This window comes from Oncorhynchus gorbuscha, linkage group LG26 (genome assembly GCF_021184085.1).
Source record: "Oncorhynchus gorbuscha isolate QuinsamMale2020 ecotype Even-year linkage group LG26, OgorEven_v1.0, whole genome shotgun sequence".
In the NCBI taxonomy this organism is placed as follows: domain Eukaryota; kingdom Metazoa; phylum Chordata; class Actinopteri; order Salmoniformes; family Salmonidae; genus Oncorhynchus; species Oncorhynchus gorbuscha.
In genome coordinates, this window is record NC_060198.1 from 16,204,139 (window position 1) to 16,220,713 (window position 16,575).

A 16,575-nucleotide genomic window follows, 5' to 3' on the forward strand; every position below is an offset into this window, starting at 1 on the left:
GTTTTTGGTATGGGTAATTTACACTTGTCTACTTTAGTAAGGATGGGAACATTTATCTTTTGGGCAGAAGTGAGCACACATTTGTTAATTTAATAAATACTTGTAACCCCCCAACTCAGGAATTTCAACTGTAGCAACCCAGGTGTAATCCCCAAAGATTAAGCACAGACTATTATCAGAATGTCAGTTATCTCCAGCAAAGATTTAAAACGGGTGGGAGCAGGTCATGGGAGGTGTGGTGTATGTTCAGTAGTTATATCAGTTAAACAACAGTTCTCAAACAAAACATGTTCTCCCTCTTTCCAGGTCTGATGTACATGCTGCTGAAGCACCTGGTGGATAGATACAACATGTATTACGCTTACCTTCCCTCGAAACTGGACAAGAAAATCCACTCCGGTGCTGTCAATCAGGTGGTGGCAGCTCCCATCCTCTGTCTCTTTTGGCTGCTATTCTTTTCCACCATGCGCACGGGTAAGGCACTGGGGGATCTTTTTCTTCCCAGAAACAAAGTGGTAAATTGGATTGTTAAGATGTGTTCGTACCGAACGCTCACCACCTTATTCGGAGGGTGAGCCCTGAAGTCAAACATTGTAACTTACTGTCTCTTTGCACTGTTGTAACCCAGGCTTTGTGACCCCCACGTCCGTGTTCACTTTGGTGGTCCTAATCATCACCATTGTGGTGTGCCTGTCGCACGTCTGCTTCGGCCACTTCAAGTACCTCAGCGCTCACAACTACAAGGTACGGGTCACTGTGCTCAAGGTGCGGCTCGCCAACACGCCAAGTGTCCAGTCCTTAAATTCAGGTAGCAGACTTAGGCCGAGTAGTCCCATAGAGGATCATCTCTGACAGCTCTTTCCCCTTCTTTCCACCCTTTCTTCCCCCCCTCTGGTCTCAAACAGATTGACACCAAGGAAACAGATGTTGCCGTGGTTGAAAATGGCCGCCCACCACTCCGCACCTTCTACGCTCCTTCTACTAAGTCTCAGGTAAGCAGAGAAGCCAATTCCTTTTGGTTTTGGAGTATTCTAAGCTGTTGAATTGTGAGGGACTAGAATGGAACTGTCCAGATTAAAAATATATATCTATTTAACCTTTAGTTAACTAGGCAAGTCAGTTAAGAACTAGTTCGTATTTACATGGTTTTGATGCTCCCGAACACGGCCAATGTCAAGTGTTTTCGGATCATGTCATCGGAAGTCATTTTTCTGTTTGAGTACAAAACATAGAAACGCACCGTTTTCATGTGGTTCTCTGTGGCTCAGTTGGTAAAGCATGGTGTTTGCAACGCCAGGACAATGGGTTTGTTTCCCAAGAGCACCCATATGTAAAATGTATGCACAAATGACTAAGTCGCTTTGGATAATAGCGTCTGCTAAATGGAATATATTTATATATTATATACGGTGTGGATCGAGCCCTGAATGCTGATTGGCTGACCGCCGTGGTGTATTAGACCGTATACCACAAAACATGCATGACAAAACATTTATCTTTACTGCTCTAATTACGTTGGTAACCAGTTAATAATAGCAGTAAAGCACCTCGGGGGTTTGTGATATATGGCCAATACACCACGGCTAAGGGCTGTGTCCAGGCACTCCGCGTTGTGTTGTACATAAGAATAGCCCTTATTGGCCATATACCACTCCTTCTCAGGCCTTATTACTTCATTATTATATATGCTGATGTTGGGGTGGTGCTCAAGATGATGAATATGAAATGTTCATTTAATTTTAAATGATATAAAATTGATGAATTTAGTTATATTTCCAGCTCTACCTCCAAGCGCTAAATTGCTAGTGTTATAGTGGAAATTCTGACGACTCTGGTTCTGATGCCCGACTTGGCTGTATATAAATGTTTGTCTCCCCGTCAATGCAACTATGTACCATCTCCCTGTCAACTTTTCACCAGCAGCATTCCACTGAAGCTAAGCAGGGTCGGCCCTGGTCAGTCCCTGGATGGGAGACCAGATGCTGCTGGAAGAGGTGTTGGAGGGCCAGTATGGGACACTCTTCACCTCTGGTCTTAAGATTGAATGTCAGTACCCCAGGGCAGTGAAGGGGACATTGCCCTGCTTAGGCTCACATATTCCAGATGTGACATTAAATGGGTGTCCTAAATCTGTGTTTAAAAATCCCATGGCACTTATCACAAGAGTAGGGGTGTCATGGCTAAATTCCCAACCTGGCCCTATTTCCATTATGGCCACCTAATCATCCCCTAATTGGCATATATCATTCCTCACCTCTCCACCATGCTAGCTGATGTGTGGTGAGCGTTCTGGCACAAAATACATTACCCAGGTGAGTGCCACACATTGCTAGTGGATGAGGTGAGTTTCCCCCTTTATTATGTAAAGCGCTGTGAGTACCAAAGTTGTTTGAAAGGCGCTATACAAATCCAATCCATTATTATAAACTTTAGATAATTTGCTCCCTGGGTATTCCCTGTCCCAGTGGTTGTTTGGAGTCAGCAGCACTTTTAAATAGGGCTTAATGTCAATTATAATATCTGTTATAGTAAAGGAATTATATTCCTTAAGAGAAAAATAAGATATAAGTTGCTTGTTCACTGGCTATTCTGATCATCTTCAATGTAAACAAACAGCAGTGTCTTGCTGACTTACTATTGGTTCACATTTTTGGCATTTGAACATGTGAAAAATATATTTCATTTTATCGCATAGAATGGGTGAGTTCCTGCCCGACTAAATGCGCAGGCGTTGTATTGCATCAGTCAATGGTTGTGCCGACTGTGCAGTCAGGCATCATTTTGCTATATAATATGATGCGGTTAACTGATATATTAAATACCTATCCAGGGCTTTGTAAGAGCTAGCTTTGGTCTGCAATGTAGTCGGGCAGAAACTCAACCATTGTGTGTTTGGGTTTGGGTTATGATGAAGTATGACGCAATACAAAGCTAAGTAGCATGTCAAACACCTTTAACTTCTCAAGATGCCATTTATAAGCATATGAATGGTGAGGTGCAGGATCCTTCATAACATTGAATGTTTGTTTTCTCCTTAGCAACCAACGTACATTGCCCAGGTCTTACGGGACCCAATCACGGATGACGCTTGCACAGGTAGTGGGGAGGAAGATCGGGGGTCCTCACAGGATGAGGAGATTATCAACACTGGAAATAGTCTCAATGAAGCCGATTTCCAGTCTGGTGAAGACAGCCTCATAGCCAACGAGGTCCACCAGTAACACTACCAGCTGAGAAGGGGAAAGAGCGAAAGATGGTGAGAGAGGGATTTTGGAGAGGATGAATGCCAGACACAAACAAACCACCAACTTCACTTTGTATTCTAAAACAATCCGCAGTCATTCCTCCCCCATGCTCACCCACTCTGTCACTTTTTTTTTGGTTGTGCCTCTGCACATTGGCATTACCAGAAAATGCCACACACACACGGTGTAATTGTCTAATTTGGAGCTCGTCTGTACGGATTCTTCAATGTCCCCTCTCAGTGTATTTTGATCACCTATCTGCGCGATATGAATCTGGGCGTTGACGCCCATTGTTTTATTTATTTATCTACTGGAGTCCTACACTTTTATGGAGATTCTATGGAGCACAAGTCCAACACTGGTTTTCATCAAACCCCAAAAGATGTAGTCCCAGGGAAAAAAACATACAATAGCCTAGACTTTGTACTAATCCCAAAATATACCAACCCATTTTTGTCTCTCTTATTGGTAAGAGGGGGGTCAAAATCGTGCCTGGTTTGAGTTTCTTTTCATCCATGTTTCCTCACTTGTGTGTCTAACTACTAAATCCCCATCAGGGTGGCTCAGGACTGGTGGAGAGGTCAGGAAAGTTAGGCTACAAGGTCTCCAATGAAATCATGCTCCAAGCACAGGGGTTCATTCATTTTTATGGGTCTACAGACTCGTACCCAAACTAAACTTGGTTCATTCTTGTCAACGTGCAAAGCACCCTGCATTAGGTCTTCTTTCTCATAGTTTATGACCAAAATGACTTGCTTGTCCCTTTTTTCATTGATGTCTTCTGTTTGTCATAAGATATTCATATGTCATAAGATACTCTGCCACTGAAAATCCTAGTCAGTGGTTGGAGACACCATCTTAACATGACGTATAAAGAGATGATGCAGTCGCTCGAGTTTGTATTTTTTTTCTTGTTTTCTGTTTACTTCATGTGTCTCACGTCACTGAATGGGCAGTGCTGGAGGATATCAGGGCCATGACATCGGCCCTCTATTGTGTCATAAGACATTCCAAAGACGGCTTTGAGTATGACATGCCAAACAGCCAACCTGCCAGGCTCCGCTCAGTTGGATTGTGGTATTTCTGGTGTGATTTGTTGTCATGACATTTGTCTACAGTGATGCCTTGTCACGTCACCTGGTCTCTGCTCCCCTCCATCCTGTCCTTCTCAGTTTCCAACGGGTCAGACATGGATAGCTTGGTGACTCTTGCAGCCACTGACATTGTGCAGTTTTTTTATTTATTTGTATTTTTTTTTTTTTTATTTTACCTCTACTACCTTAAACATATGAACATCCACACCAGAAATAGGAAGCAAATGTTCTTGTCAGCGCATAGTTCAGTTGTCAACTTCTACTGTGAGTTCTGTTCACCTTGATCTTGAACATTTGCACAATCTTTCAATAGTTTATCTTGAGTTGTAGATCCTCGGAAAAGCAGTGCTTTTGCACTTGATGATCTACCTTTTAAGCCTGGAGTTTTCAGCAGGCCTGTGAGAAGGTATCTATATGGGTCCTGTCTGTGTTTAAGTGTGCACTAACAGTAGATCAAAACATGAGAACGCCAAACAAAGTTGCTAAGGATTTAAACATTAACAGACCCCCCTCCCTATGTTCTTTATTATTCCTGATTCTTGCAATGTTTATATTTACTTACAGTTGAAATTTGGAGAGGGGGGGGGGCACTGGGAGACATGAAGAAACTGGTCTTGCCTCAAGTTGTACACTCTACCCTTAAAATCCTACAATCAGAAGTACGCTGAGGTGAGCTAATGCATCTCTGGAGGAGCCAAGTCCCAATGAATTAGCTGTTTTTCTATGCTTCCTCTCAGAGGGAATAGTAATGAAGTATAGATGAACAAAATGTAGCCTTAGTAAAGTATTTTGCTCCTCAGGAGTCATAATTATGTAAGTTAATTTTTCAGATATACAGCACAAATGAATAGCGATGCTTCCATTTATTTTTGTCACATCAGTTTGGGTGCAGTGTGTTTTCATGCACTTGGATGCAAAGTGTCATTAAGTTGTCTCTGATTGAAGTGCAATCAGTCAGATGCCTGGTTGAGAACATGACATCATGGGCTGGCCCTTTTGGCTTAGATGTCGGCCATCTTTGTTCAGTTATACTCCTTTAAATTGTGATGACATTTCAAAGCCAGTGTGCACTTGCTTTTCTAAATGAACATCAAGCACGAAACACATGAAAATACAATCAAATACTTCCATAAAAGGCATTAGGTAGAAACAAATTAATGCACAACTATGTATATAATTTCATATGTCTTAAATTACCACAATTTCATGAATTTGATTTATATAATCCAAAACAGAAAAAAGTGGATAACAGAACAAAAGAGGAAATAGATGTCACTTTCCAAGAGTAATAAATCACTGGGTAAGTATAATCAATATACAGTAGTGATGTCTCATTCGCCCTAGTAGCTCCCTAATACTGTTAAGTGGAGCATTCTAAGTATTGCTTTATAAACCTAGCCAGTCCTTTCAGATATGCGAACACCATAGGGATAGGGCCAAATGGAAGAGACTAGGGACCAAAAATTGACCAAGTGTGGCTGCACTTGACTAGTCCAACCGATGAGGTGCAGTGATCGTGAAGGTCTGCTAGAGGTCACTGTATAGCTGTGTTTTTGTATTACTATAATTTAGTCATTAGTTTTTGTATTTCATCTCTGTGCAAAATGATTTGTAAGAAACAAAGGACGTTTTACCAATTTGCATCAGGAACATACAAGTGCGACAATCAGCAAAGAAATAGAACTAGAGCAGTTAATGAAATGTCTCAGGTGTACTTAAAAAAAAAAATCTTTACATCTTTTTGTTTTTTTTACATTGAATTAGTTGTTTTCAACTTTGAGCGTTTCGATCTGTTGACGAAGCTAATCTATGAAAGCTGTGGCGATTGGTAATATTCCATCAGAGGAAAAATGAAAACATGTACCATGGTTGTCTTGTTGTCTGCTTCCTCTGTAGACACACTGAAATGACCATTGTATGGTGGTTTGTCCCTGTTTGAAAACCATAGCTACATGCTGGATATATTGTCGCTTTTCTGTGTCTACTCTGGTCTGTAACTTCTGTATCCCTTTAAGTGAGTGTGCACTAACACTCTGTTTATGATTTTATGCACTCTTAACACAAGACTAACAACTATCCAGTGAAAGTACATTTTCCTGACACAATAAGACATATTTTAAGAGACTTGCTTGCTAATAGACAGTCTATTTCTCAATGGAAATTAAGTTATTTTACAGTGACACTATTCTATAGTGACAAAAAAGGCTTTGAGATTCAGGTAAATCGCAAAAGGAACTGTGTTCAGTGACACAGCCTATTCCAGATGTGATACCGATGTATGTATTATATTGATAGCTGTGACAATGCGGTTACATTTATTGTTGATTTTTTTTTTTTTTAATTCATCATGATCTGAGTTTTTATTTAATTTTATATTTGTTGCTTAGGATTTAAGTTGTGAAAAGAAGAATGTGATCTACAAAATAAACATGTCAAATGCTCAGAAGGATTGGGAATGGTTTGCTAAAAGTTAGTTTTTAGATTTCAATATATATATTTTTGTAAATAGCCATCAAAATGCACTATTAAGTTATGGTTGTGTTATAAAGTACATCTACAGTTTCCATAAAGCATGAATATGGGTAGGGCTACATAAATACAAATGGTCACACGTTTGTTTGTTTTTCAGTCTGCTAACATTCATGCTTGGTTCCCTTCACTAAGACAACGAAGGAAAGTTTCATTTGATGCGGTAGATTTGTCAGGTTGTGTATACTATTTATTTTGACTTTTGTCCAAAGGTCTGTGTGGTGAGGCATTTGTCATTATCTGTTCCTTGAGCAATAAAATCGTCATTCATCCTTCACGTTGAGGAGCGATCCCTGTGGTAAGCAGAGATTGCATCTCGTTTGACATAATGCTATTCCAGTTACAGTGGTTTTGTAGGAGATTGGTTTTCCAAACCCCTTACATATGTTTTTGTGATAGAACAGTAGGGGAGAGCGTGAGAGAGATGGAAGGGCACCGAAGGTAAAGTGGCCGAGACATTTGTTTGGTCAGGAGCGGTACCGCTACACCAGACTCTGGCACTAATTTACAATCCGATCACACTTTGTAGACACTTAAAGGTAATTTCCAATTGAAATGACCCAATGGAAACAGGATGCCCTCAAGGGCATCCTGTTTCCATTGACCATCCTTGATGTTTCTACAACTTGATTGGAGTCCACCTGTGGTAAATTCGATTGATTGGACATGATTTGGAACGGCACACACCTGACTATATAAGGTTCCAGTCTCATAGCAAAGGGTCTGAATACATATGCAAATAAGTTATCTATTTAAAAAATATATACATTTGCAAAAGTCTAAACCTTGTTTTTGCTTTGCCTTTATGGGGTATTGTGTGTAGATTGATGAGGGGAAGAACTTGATTTAATACATTTTAGAAAAAGGCTGTAACGTAAGAAAATGTGAAAAATGTCAAGGGATCTGAATATTTTCAGAATGCACTGTACTTTAACCTGGACCTCGGACTCAAAATGTGCATCTGCCAATTAAAATGTTTAAAGTAGTTGCACATGATCAAGCACAATATGTTAGCTGTTCTCATCAGATAACTTGGCAGACAGTGGTGTGCATTCATGGATGCCAAGGGAAGCCAGGCTTCCCCAAAAAATATATAAAGAAAAATCCTTATAAAATAATGTCTCTTTCATATTGCTGGATGGCATTGGCGTTTCCCTACAATTAGGTGACTCGGCATGTTTTCTCTACATGCACACAGAAATCAGAAACATGGACAGCAATGTTATATTAATCTTATTTTGATTGGAATAAATCATTTTTGGAATCTTTTAGTTGTCACTGTATTTGACTAGGCATAAGTGATTTGATGATTAAATGGTGCTGGAATAGTGGAGGCAGCTCCTGTTTTCTATGGAATTGCGGTAACTCTACGTGGTTCTAAATCAATAGCTGTTTAGTGGTCTGAAAATGTTGGCAACATTAACTTGCTTGACCATGTAACTGTTTGTTACATGCAACATGCTTTGTGGACATCACTGGACAGAGGTTGCTTTCCGGGTTTTGTGATGAAACAAAGGTGTGGCTGAATTTATTCGGCCTTTAGGCCTACATATCACGGGTGCAAGTTATATGAACTAACAGGTTATAGAGAACCCAATTATCACAACACACAGGTTGTAATATGGCTTTTTTTAAATGGCTTCCCCTGTGATTTTTACCCATCCACCACTACTGCAGACAGTCCTGAGCTAACCTACACACAGCTGGCCGTGATTATATCCGGTTCAAATCCGTATCAGCAAATTAAAATCGTTGACTTTGTTGGACGTGATCTGACACTTGTTTATGAATGCCAACGGGAACGTTCTGATAACCAAAGCAACTACGTTACATTTGTTGGTTATCTCTTAAACGTCTAAGCCATTTTACCACATATTGATCAAATATTTAATTTGGCCTTTACTACTATAGCCTGTAGAAAAGCATTGAAAAACACATTTAAAAATGCATCATAAGGAATACAGCTAGGAGATACAAGAAAGCCCAGGAAATATATACAGTACCAGCCAAAAGTTTGGACACTTACTCATTCAAGGTTTTTTCTTTATTTTTACCATTTTCAGAATGCTGAGGTAGCCATGCTGGTTAAGTGTGCCTTGAATTCTAAATATATCACTGACAGTGTCACCAGCAAAGCACAACCACACCTTTTTTTTATTTGATTTTATTTCACCTTTATTTAACCAGGTAGGCTAGTTGAACAAGTTCTCATTTGCAACTGCGACCTGGCCAAGATAAAACATAGCAATTCGACACATACAACAGAGTTACATATGGAATAAACAAAACAATCAGTAATACAGTAGAACAAAAGAAAACAAAAAGTCTATATACAGTTAGTGCAAATTAGGTAAGATAAGGGAGGTAAGGCAAAAAATAGGCCATGGTGGCAAAGTAATTACAATATAGCAATTAAACACTGGAATGGTAGATGTGCAGAAGATGAATGTGCAAGTAGAGATACTGGGGTGCAAAGGAGCAAGATAAATAAATACAGTATGGGGATGAGGTAGGTAGATAGATGGGCTGTTTACAGATGGGCTATGTACAGGTGCAGTGATCTGTGAGCTGCTCTGACAGCTGGTGCTTAAAGCTAGTGAGGGAGGAATGAGTCTCCAGATCCAGTGATTTTTGCAGTTCGTTCCAGTTATTGGCAGCAAAGAACTGGAAGGAAAGGCGACCAAAGTAGGAATTGGCTTTGGGGGATGACCAGTGAGATATACCTGCTGGAGCATGTGCTACGAGTGGGTGCTGCTATGGTGACCAGTGAGCTGAGATAAGGCGGGGCTTTACCTAGCGGAGACTTGTAGATCACCTGTAGCCAGTGGGTTTGGCGACGAGTATGAAGCGAAGGCCAACCAACGAGAGCATACAGGTCGCAGTGGTGGGTAGTGTATGGGGCTTTGGTGACAGAACTGATGGCACTGTGATAGACTACATCCAATTTGTTGAGTAGAGTGTTAGAGGCTATTTTATAGACCTCCATAGTTCAGTGGTAACCACAAATGCGAAGATCATCCGTTCACCTACTCTGAATGCACCAATTTGTAAGTCGCTCTGGATAAGAGCGTCTGCTAAATGACTTAAATGTAATGTAATTTCAAAAAGACACAGTGGTTGGAACAACAAATCTCACATTTCCACCTGTCTAATGTCCATTGCTTGTGTTTCTTGGCCCAAGCAAGTCTCTTCTTCTCATTGGTGTCCTTTTAGTAGTGGTTTCTTTGCAGCAATTTGACCATGAAGGCCTGTTTCACAAAGTCTCATCTGAATAGTTGATGTTTAGATGTCTGTTTCTTGAACTCTTTGGCTGGTAACTCTAATGAACGTATCCTCTGCAGCAGAGGTAACTCTGGGTCTTCCTTTCCTGTGGGGATCCTCATGAGAGACAGTTTCATGATGGTTTTTGCGAATGCACTTGAAGATACTTTCAAAGTTCTTGACATTTTCCATATTGACTGACCTTCATGTCTTAAAGTAATGATGGACTGTCATTTCAATTTGCTTTTTTGAGCTGTTCTTGCCATAATATGGACTGGTCTTTTTCCAGATAACTCTTATCTTCTGTATACCACCCCTACCTTGTCACAACAACTGATTGGCTCAAACGCATTAATAAATAAATCAATTCCACAAATTAACTTTTAACAAGGCACACATGTTAATTGACATGCATTCTTGGTGGCTACCTCATGATGCTGGTTGAGAGAATGCCAAGAGTGTGCAAAGCTGTTGTCAAGGCAAAGGGTGGCTACTGTGAGGAATCTCAAATATGAAATATATTTTGATTTGTTTAACATTTTTTGGTTACTACATAATTCCATGTGTTATTTCATAGTTTGATGTCTTCACTATTGTTCTACAATGTAGAAATTAGTAAAAATAAAGAAAAACCGTTTTGACTTGTACTGTGTATATATATTTTTACACATATTTAATCTCTTATTTTTGGGGGCAAAAACTACCTCTATACTTCCATAAGTTCGTATGGGTTATGAGTCCCGTGACACTTGTGGGAGTCATTGACCAAAACGGAGAACACCATTGTGTGTCTCAACTTTCCTTCTAGTGGAATGCTACAGAATATTTAGTGAGAAGAGACATTTTCAGGATGTCTCCTGGTCTGATAAACAGCGCTGTTCCTCTGCAACTTTCCACCACAGATGCAGAAGGACGACATAGGCGGATGCTGTGTACTGAGACTCGGCCCATGCAACAACAAAAAAACATATCTAAACTGACGGATTTTGATGGGTATTTTTTTCTTATTTTACTTAGATTGACAGACTGGTGCGTCAGTAGGATCTAAGGGGGTTTATATTTCACAGTGTAGAGCGCCTACCTTGTATTTGTTGCAGATTGTGGCAAGTGTTCAAATCCCACCATTTTTTTTATTTGAAATGTAGAATTACATTTGTGTTTGTATGTTGAGAATTGAAGTGCAGCCAACAGCATGAAAATTTAAATACCTACGTCTTCCTTCAGCCTTGCAGACAAACACACTGCTATTGCCTCATAGGCTGTTACATGGGCATGTAGGCCTACAACATTTTATCAGAATTTTTATATTCATCTACCTGGTCACGTGTTATTTGACCTTTGAACCTTGCCTCGACACGGCCTTCAAAATGATGCCCATTATATCTCCCATTTCTGGGTTTACCCCCTTAGTTGATCACACCACCAATTACGGTTAACAGTAAGAGGTAAAACTACAGCGATTTGACATGACCACGAGCATCTTCAACTTTTTTTTACAATGTACAAATAAACGTACATGTTGTATATTCCTCCTACATCTTTATTGCAGTGTGTGAAACAGGCAAAAACTTGGGCTTTTATCATATATGCAAAAACATGCCTTTTGAATTTTGTCTTTAACGTTAGTAAGCTAGTAGCCTAGCCAAAAGATGCATCATCCAGTATTGGGACCTAGTGGAACAAAAGTAAACCTTGAATTTGGAGATTTAAAATGTCCCTCTAGAGGCCAAGTTGATCTATTTTATGAAATACCATCGGTTGGTGGATATAAAGTCTGCGATCTTTTAATAGGCTGATGTGAAATTTGTCAGCTGGTTAGGTTAGCATAGGGAAGATGAAATTCATGTCAGAGGCCCGGGCAAGAAGATAGTGGATGGTGAGATGGAGAGGAAGAAAGAAGAGCACGAGGTTCAAACCCAAACCGTCATCAGCGAAATACAAGCTGTGTACTTTCTCCTTTTAAGTCAAATACAGGACAGATACTGTAATTACACTCCTGAAAACCCTGAGCAGTCGACAGATGGTAAACTCTCAGAAATTTAACCTGACAAGTGAAGAGGAAGAACCTGCTCAGGTGAGGTGAAGGCTTCTGAGCCTCACCCCAGTGATAAGGAAAATACCAGAGATGTCCTCTGGCCTAGGAGGAGTATGATTCATGGAGATGGTGGATCCATGCCTTTTGGCAGATCCAGTTGTGGTTTCAGGCTGGGTGAAAAAGTCTTTGTCCTCTGTCAATTCGGTCCAAGTATCATCCAGAAGTGGACTTGCTGATTTAAAAATATAAAAAAAATTGGAGTGTCTGCTGCCCAAAGTGAGAGGACGCTACGTTTTCTTCTTGACAAAAAGCTGTGTGCTGCTTTGCTCTACGGAGCAGAGTGCCGCTGAAACGAGTGATAACTGGGGTGGTGTTGAGGTGGATCGACTGACGTTGAGGATCCGGGCGTCTGTGAGGCGCGCAGAAAGTCTCACATGCTGAGGCAGTGAGGAAAGTAGAGGATGGAGGGCAAAGGGTGAAGGAGCCTGAGAATATCCCTGTGAGTAGTAGGCCAGTACAGAGTGACCTGAACAGTTTGGTGTTTATTGCTATGGTCATTAATTGTACCTCACGGATGGGAAAATAATAAATCCCAGTAGATTGTATTAGCAGCAGCAGAGAGGTATTTTAGTGCAGAAGAACTACAGGGGGTTTCGAGAGATGGGATTCTAGGGTCTGTTAGGGCCAAAGTAGTGGGAAGGGATGGTGGGATGTGTTGGGGATGGTGGTGTGTTTACTGTAAGAAAATTGCACCACCATGTAACCCTATATACTCTATACAGTGTTTTTATGAACAAATGTGCAATACACTCTCTGAACTGTTGAAGGCAGCAATACGCAACAAAGTGTCTTGTCTGCCAGAAAACCACACGGAGAAGAGGTTAGCATAGGGCTAATGATGGGGCCACCTACAATGTAATGTTCTTATCACGTCAAGGATAAACCACAGAGCAACCAATATAGATCCTCCATTCATAGTCTTGAATTCCTGGAAATCATTCTGAATCCGATTATGATTATTTTTTTACCGATATGGTGAAAATCTAAATTATTTGAATAATTTAAACAGATATGGTGCAGATCTAACAATGCCAGATCTTAATTTGATCACTATTTGGTCGTATAATTTTCCCCATGCATCAGGAAATTCAAATCAGCCTTGTTATTTAGGATACATTCTCTCCATGTGGGGCAGTCGAGTGATTTGGACCAGTGCCAGCTATCAAAATCATCCTCGCTCAAATGCTAACGCACCAGACAGAATATTAACAAATGTCCTACTGCTACTGCAGACCTATAGATCATATTTCTACAACATTCAAATGTACTAAAATATATCTGAAATACATCCATACACATCAACAAGTGTAGTTTTATATAGCCTCACACAGATATTGGTATCAACTACAACATGCAAGTGTCAAGTGTATCTGAAAAGCAGCTGAACAGTAGACTAGAACTAAAATATAGCCTACTGCCTATCAAAACGAATTGCACATATTGGCCTATAATATCTGATGTAAAGACGTGATGAAATTGAGAAGAGTGAGGTACCCTACGTAATGGAGCACAATGGCTCATGAAAGAGAGCGACTGATTTTAAAACCCAAAAAACGCAGCCCATGATTGTTTTGATCTATAGTTTATCGAAAAAGAGGTAATCTTAAGGTTTCTAGTGAACCTAAGGTTACAAAACAACTGTCAAAATGTAGTTTAATTGTGGCCTGGGGTGGTCCAGCCGTTAGGGCCGTTGCCTTCAGTGCTCACAGATTGGCCACTGTGTTGGTGTGTGTTCGATTCCGGCCCTCCCCCCTCTGGCAAATAACTCAATGCCCCTGATTGACTTGATTTAGTTACGCATTTCAAATATGGACAGTCCAGGGATATTTTTCCCCTGATCTTGATGATAAATGCCTATACCAGACACTTATTTTAAAGACAGTTGTATTTAATCAATAACATAAATAGGAAACAAATAAAATAAGACTGCTACACCAATATTTGTTTCTATTCATACATAGTGTCTGGTAAATTGCCACAGTATATTTGCCATGGTAAACAAGGATCATTACACAGGTGCACATTGTGCTGGGGACAATAAAATGACACTCGAACATCTCAAATTTTGTCTCACAACACAATGCCAGATGTCTCAAGTTTTGAAGGAGCATACAATTGGCATACTGATTGCAGGAATGTCCAACAAAGCTGTTGCCAGAGAATTTAATGTTATTTTTCTACCATAAGCCGCTTCCAACGTCGTTTAAGATCATTTGGCAGCACGTCCAATCGGCCTCACAACCGCTGACCACGTATAACCATGTCAGCCCAGGACCTCCACATCCGGCTTCTTCACCTGCGGGATGGTCTGACGAGGGGGTGCTACTGAGGAGTATTTCTGTCTGTAATAAATCCCTTTTGTGGGGAAAAACTCATCCTGATTGTCTGGGCCTGGCTCCCAAGTGGGTGGGCCTATGCCCTCCCAGGTCCACCCATGTCTGCGCCCCTGCCTATGCCCTCCAAGGACCACCCGTGTTAAATCCATAGATTAGGGCCAAATGTATTTATTTCAAGTGACTGATTTCCTTCAATGAACTGTAACTTAGTAAAATCTTTGAAAAGGTTGCATGTTGCGTTTATTTTTGTTCAGTGTATGTCACGCCTTGGTCATTGTATCTTGTGTTTTTGTTATATGTTTGGGTAGGCCAGGGTGTGACATGGGTTTATATGTTGTATTTCGTATTGGGGTTTGTATTAATTGGGAGTGTGTATTATTAGGGGTGTGTCTAGTTAGGCTTGGCTGCCTGAGGCGATTCCTGATTGGAGTCAGCTGATTCTCGTTGTCTCGGATTGGGAACCGTATTTAGGCAGCCTGAGTGCGCGTTGTATTTCGTGGGTGATTGTACCTGTCTTAGTGTTAGTCACCAGATAGGCTGTATTAGTTTCACTCGTTTGTTGTTTTCGTATTTTCAGTTATTTTCATGTACCGCTATTTTCTTCATTTAAAGTCATGAGTAACCTACACGCTGCATTTCGGTCTGACTCTCTTCAAACGACAGACGAAGTTCAATGCAGAATCACCCACCATTCACAGACTGAGCAGCGTGTGAACTGGCAGGAGCTAAAGGAGGACGCTATGGACGGCAGAAGCAGGGATTATACGACGTGGGAAGAAATCGACAGGTGGGCGGCTGACCCAGAGCGAGTGCAGGAGCCCGCCTGGGATTCCCTACAGCAATGCGAAGAGGGCTATACACGTATGGAATCGAGAAGGAAAGCATTGCTATACAGAGCAAAAACTGAAGGTAAAGGGGGAAAGCGCAGAGAGAGAGTGGCTGAGTCAGAGAATAGACCTGAGCCTACTCTCCCTGTTAATCGTGAAGAGCAGTTGCAATGGGAGAGACTGCATCATTTGGAGATTTGGACATGGGAGGAGGAATTAGACGGTCAAGGACCCTGGGAGCAGCCGGGAGAATATCGCCGTCCCAAGGAGGAAATAGAGGCAGCTAAAGCGGAGAGGCGCATGTATGAGGAGGCAGCACGGCGACGAGGTTGGAAACCGGAAAGTCACCCCCCCAAAAATATTGGGGGGGGCTAAAAGGGAGAATAGTTATGCCAGGTAGGAAACCTGCGCATACTCCCTGTGCTCACCGTTGGGCTAGAGAGACCGGGCAGGCACCGTGTTATGCTATGGAGCGCACGGTGTTTCCAGTGCGGGTGCAGAGCCAGCTGCGACAATATACCAGCCCTTCCTATTTGCCGGGCTAGAGTGGGCATCGAGCCAGGTAAGCTTGGGCAGGCTAGGTGCTTAAGAGCTCCAGTGCGCCTGCACGGTCCGGTCTATCCAGAGCCACCTCTACACACCAGTCCTCCGGTAGCAGCTCCCCACACCAGGCTTCCTGTGCGTTTCCTCGCGCCAGTACCACCAGTTCCAGCACCACGCACCAGGCCTCCAGTGCGCCTCGCCTGTTCAGCACAGCCAGTGCTTTTCTCCCCTCCTGTGCTATCGGAGTCTCCAGCCTGTTTAGCGCAGCCAGAGATTTTCTCCTCTCCTGCGCTGCCGGAGTCTCCTGTCTGTCCAGCGCCACCAGTGCTCCCAGTCGGCCCAGCGCGTCCAGTGCGCATCGCCTGTTCAGCACAGCCAGTGCTTTTCTCCCCTCCTGTGCTATCGGAGTCTCCAGCCTGTTTAGCGCAGCCAGAGCTTTTCTCCTCTCCTGCGCTGCCGGAGTCTCCTGTCTGTCCAGCGCCACCAGTGCTCCCAGTCGGCCCAGCGCGTCCAGTGCGCCTCGCCTGTTCAGCGCAGCCAGAGCTTTTCTCCTCTCCTGCACTGTTGGAGTCTCCCGCCTGTTCAGCTCAGCCAGAGCCTTTCTCCTCTCCTGCGCTGCCGGAGTCTCCTGTCTGCCCAGCGCCG

The 16,575-nt window shown here is 42.0% G+C and overlaps 1 protein-coding gene across 3 annotated transcripts in view; it reads left to right on the forward strand.

Moving 5' to 3' along the window:
• Positions 1-6,782, forward strand: part of LOC124016153 (CSC1-like protein 2) — a 78,738-nt gene extending 71,956 nt beyond the window's left edge. For all 3 annotated transcript variants that reach the window (XM_046331689.1, XM_046331688.1, XM_046331690.1), the window contains 4 exons: positions 307-474; positions 629-744; positions 906-992; positions 3,039-6,782. In XM_046331689.1, coding sequence (XP_046187645.1) covers positions 307-474; positions 629-744; positions 906-992; positions 3,039-3,221 — 554 coding nt within the window. In that variant the 3' untranslated portion in view covers positions 3,222-6,782. The remainder of the gene's footprint in view (positions 1-306; positions 475-628; positions 745-905; positions 993-3,038) is intronic.
• The last annotated feature ends 9,793 nt before the right edge of the window (positions 6,783-16,575 follow it).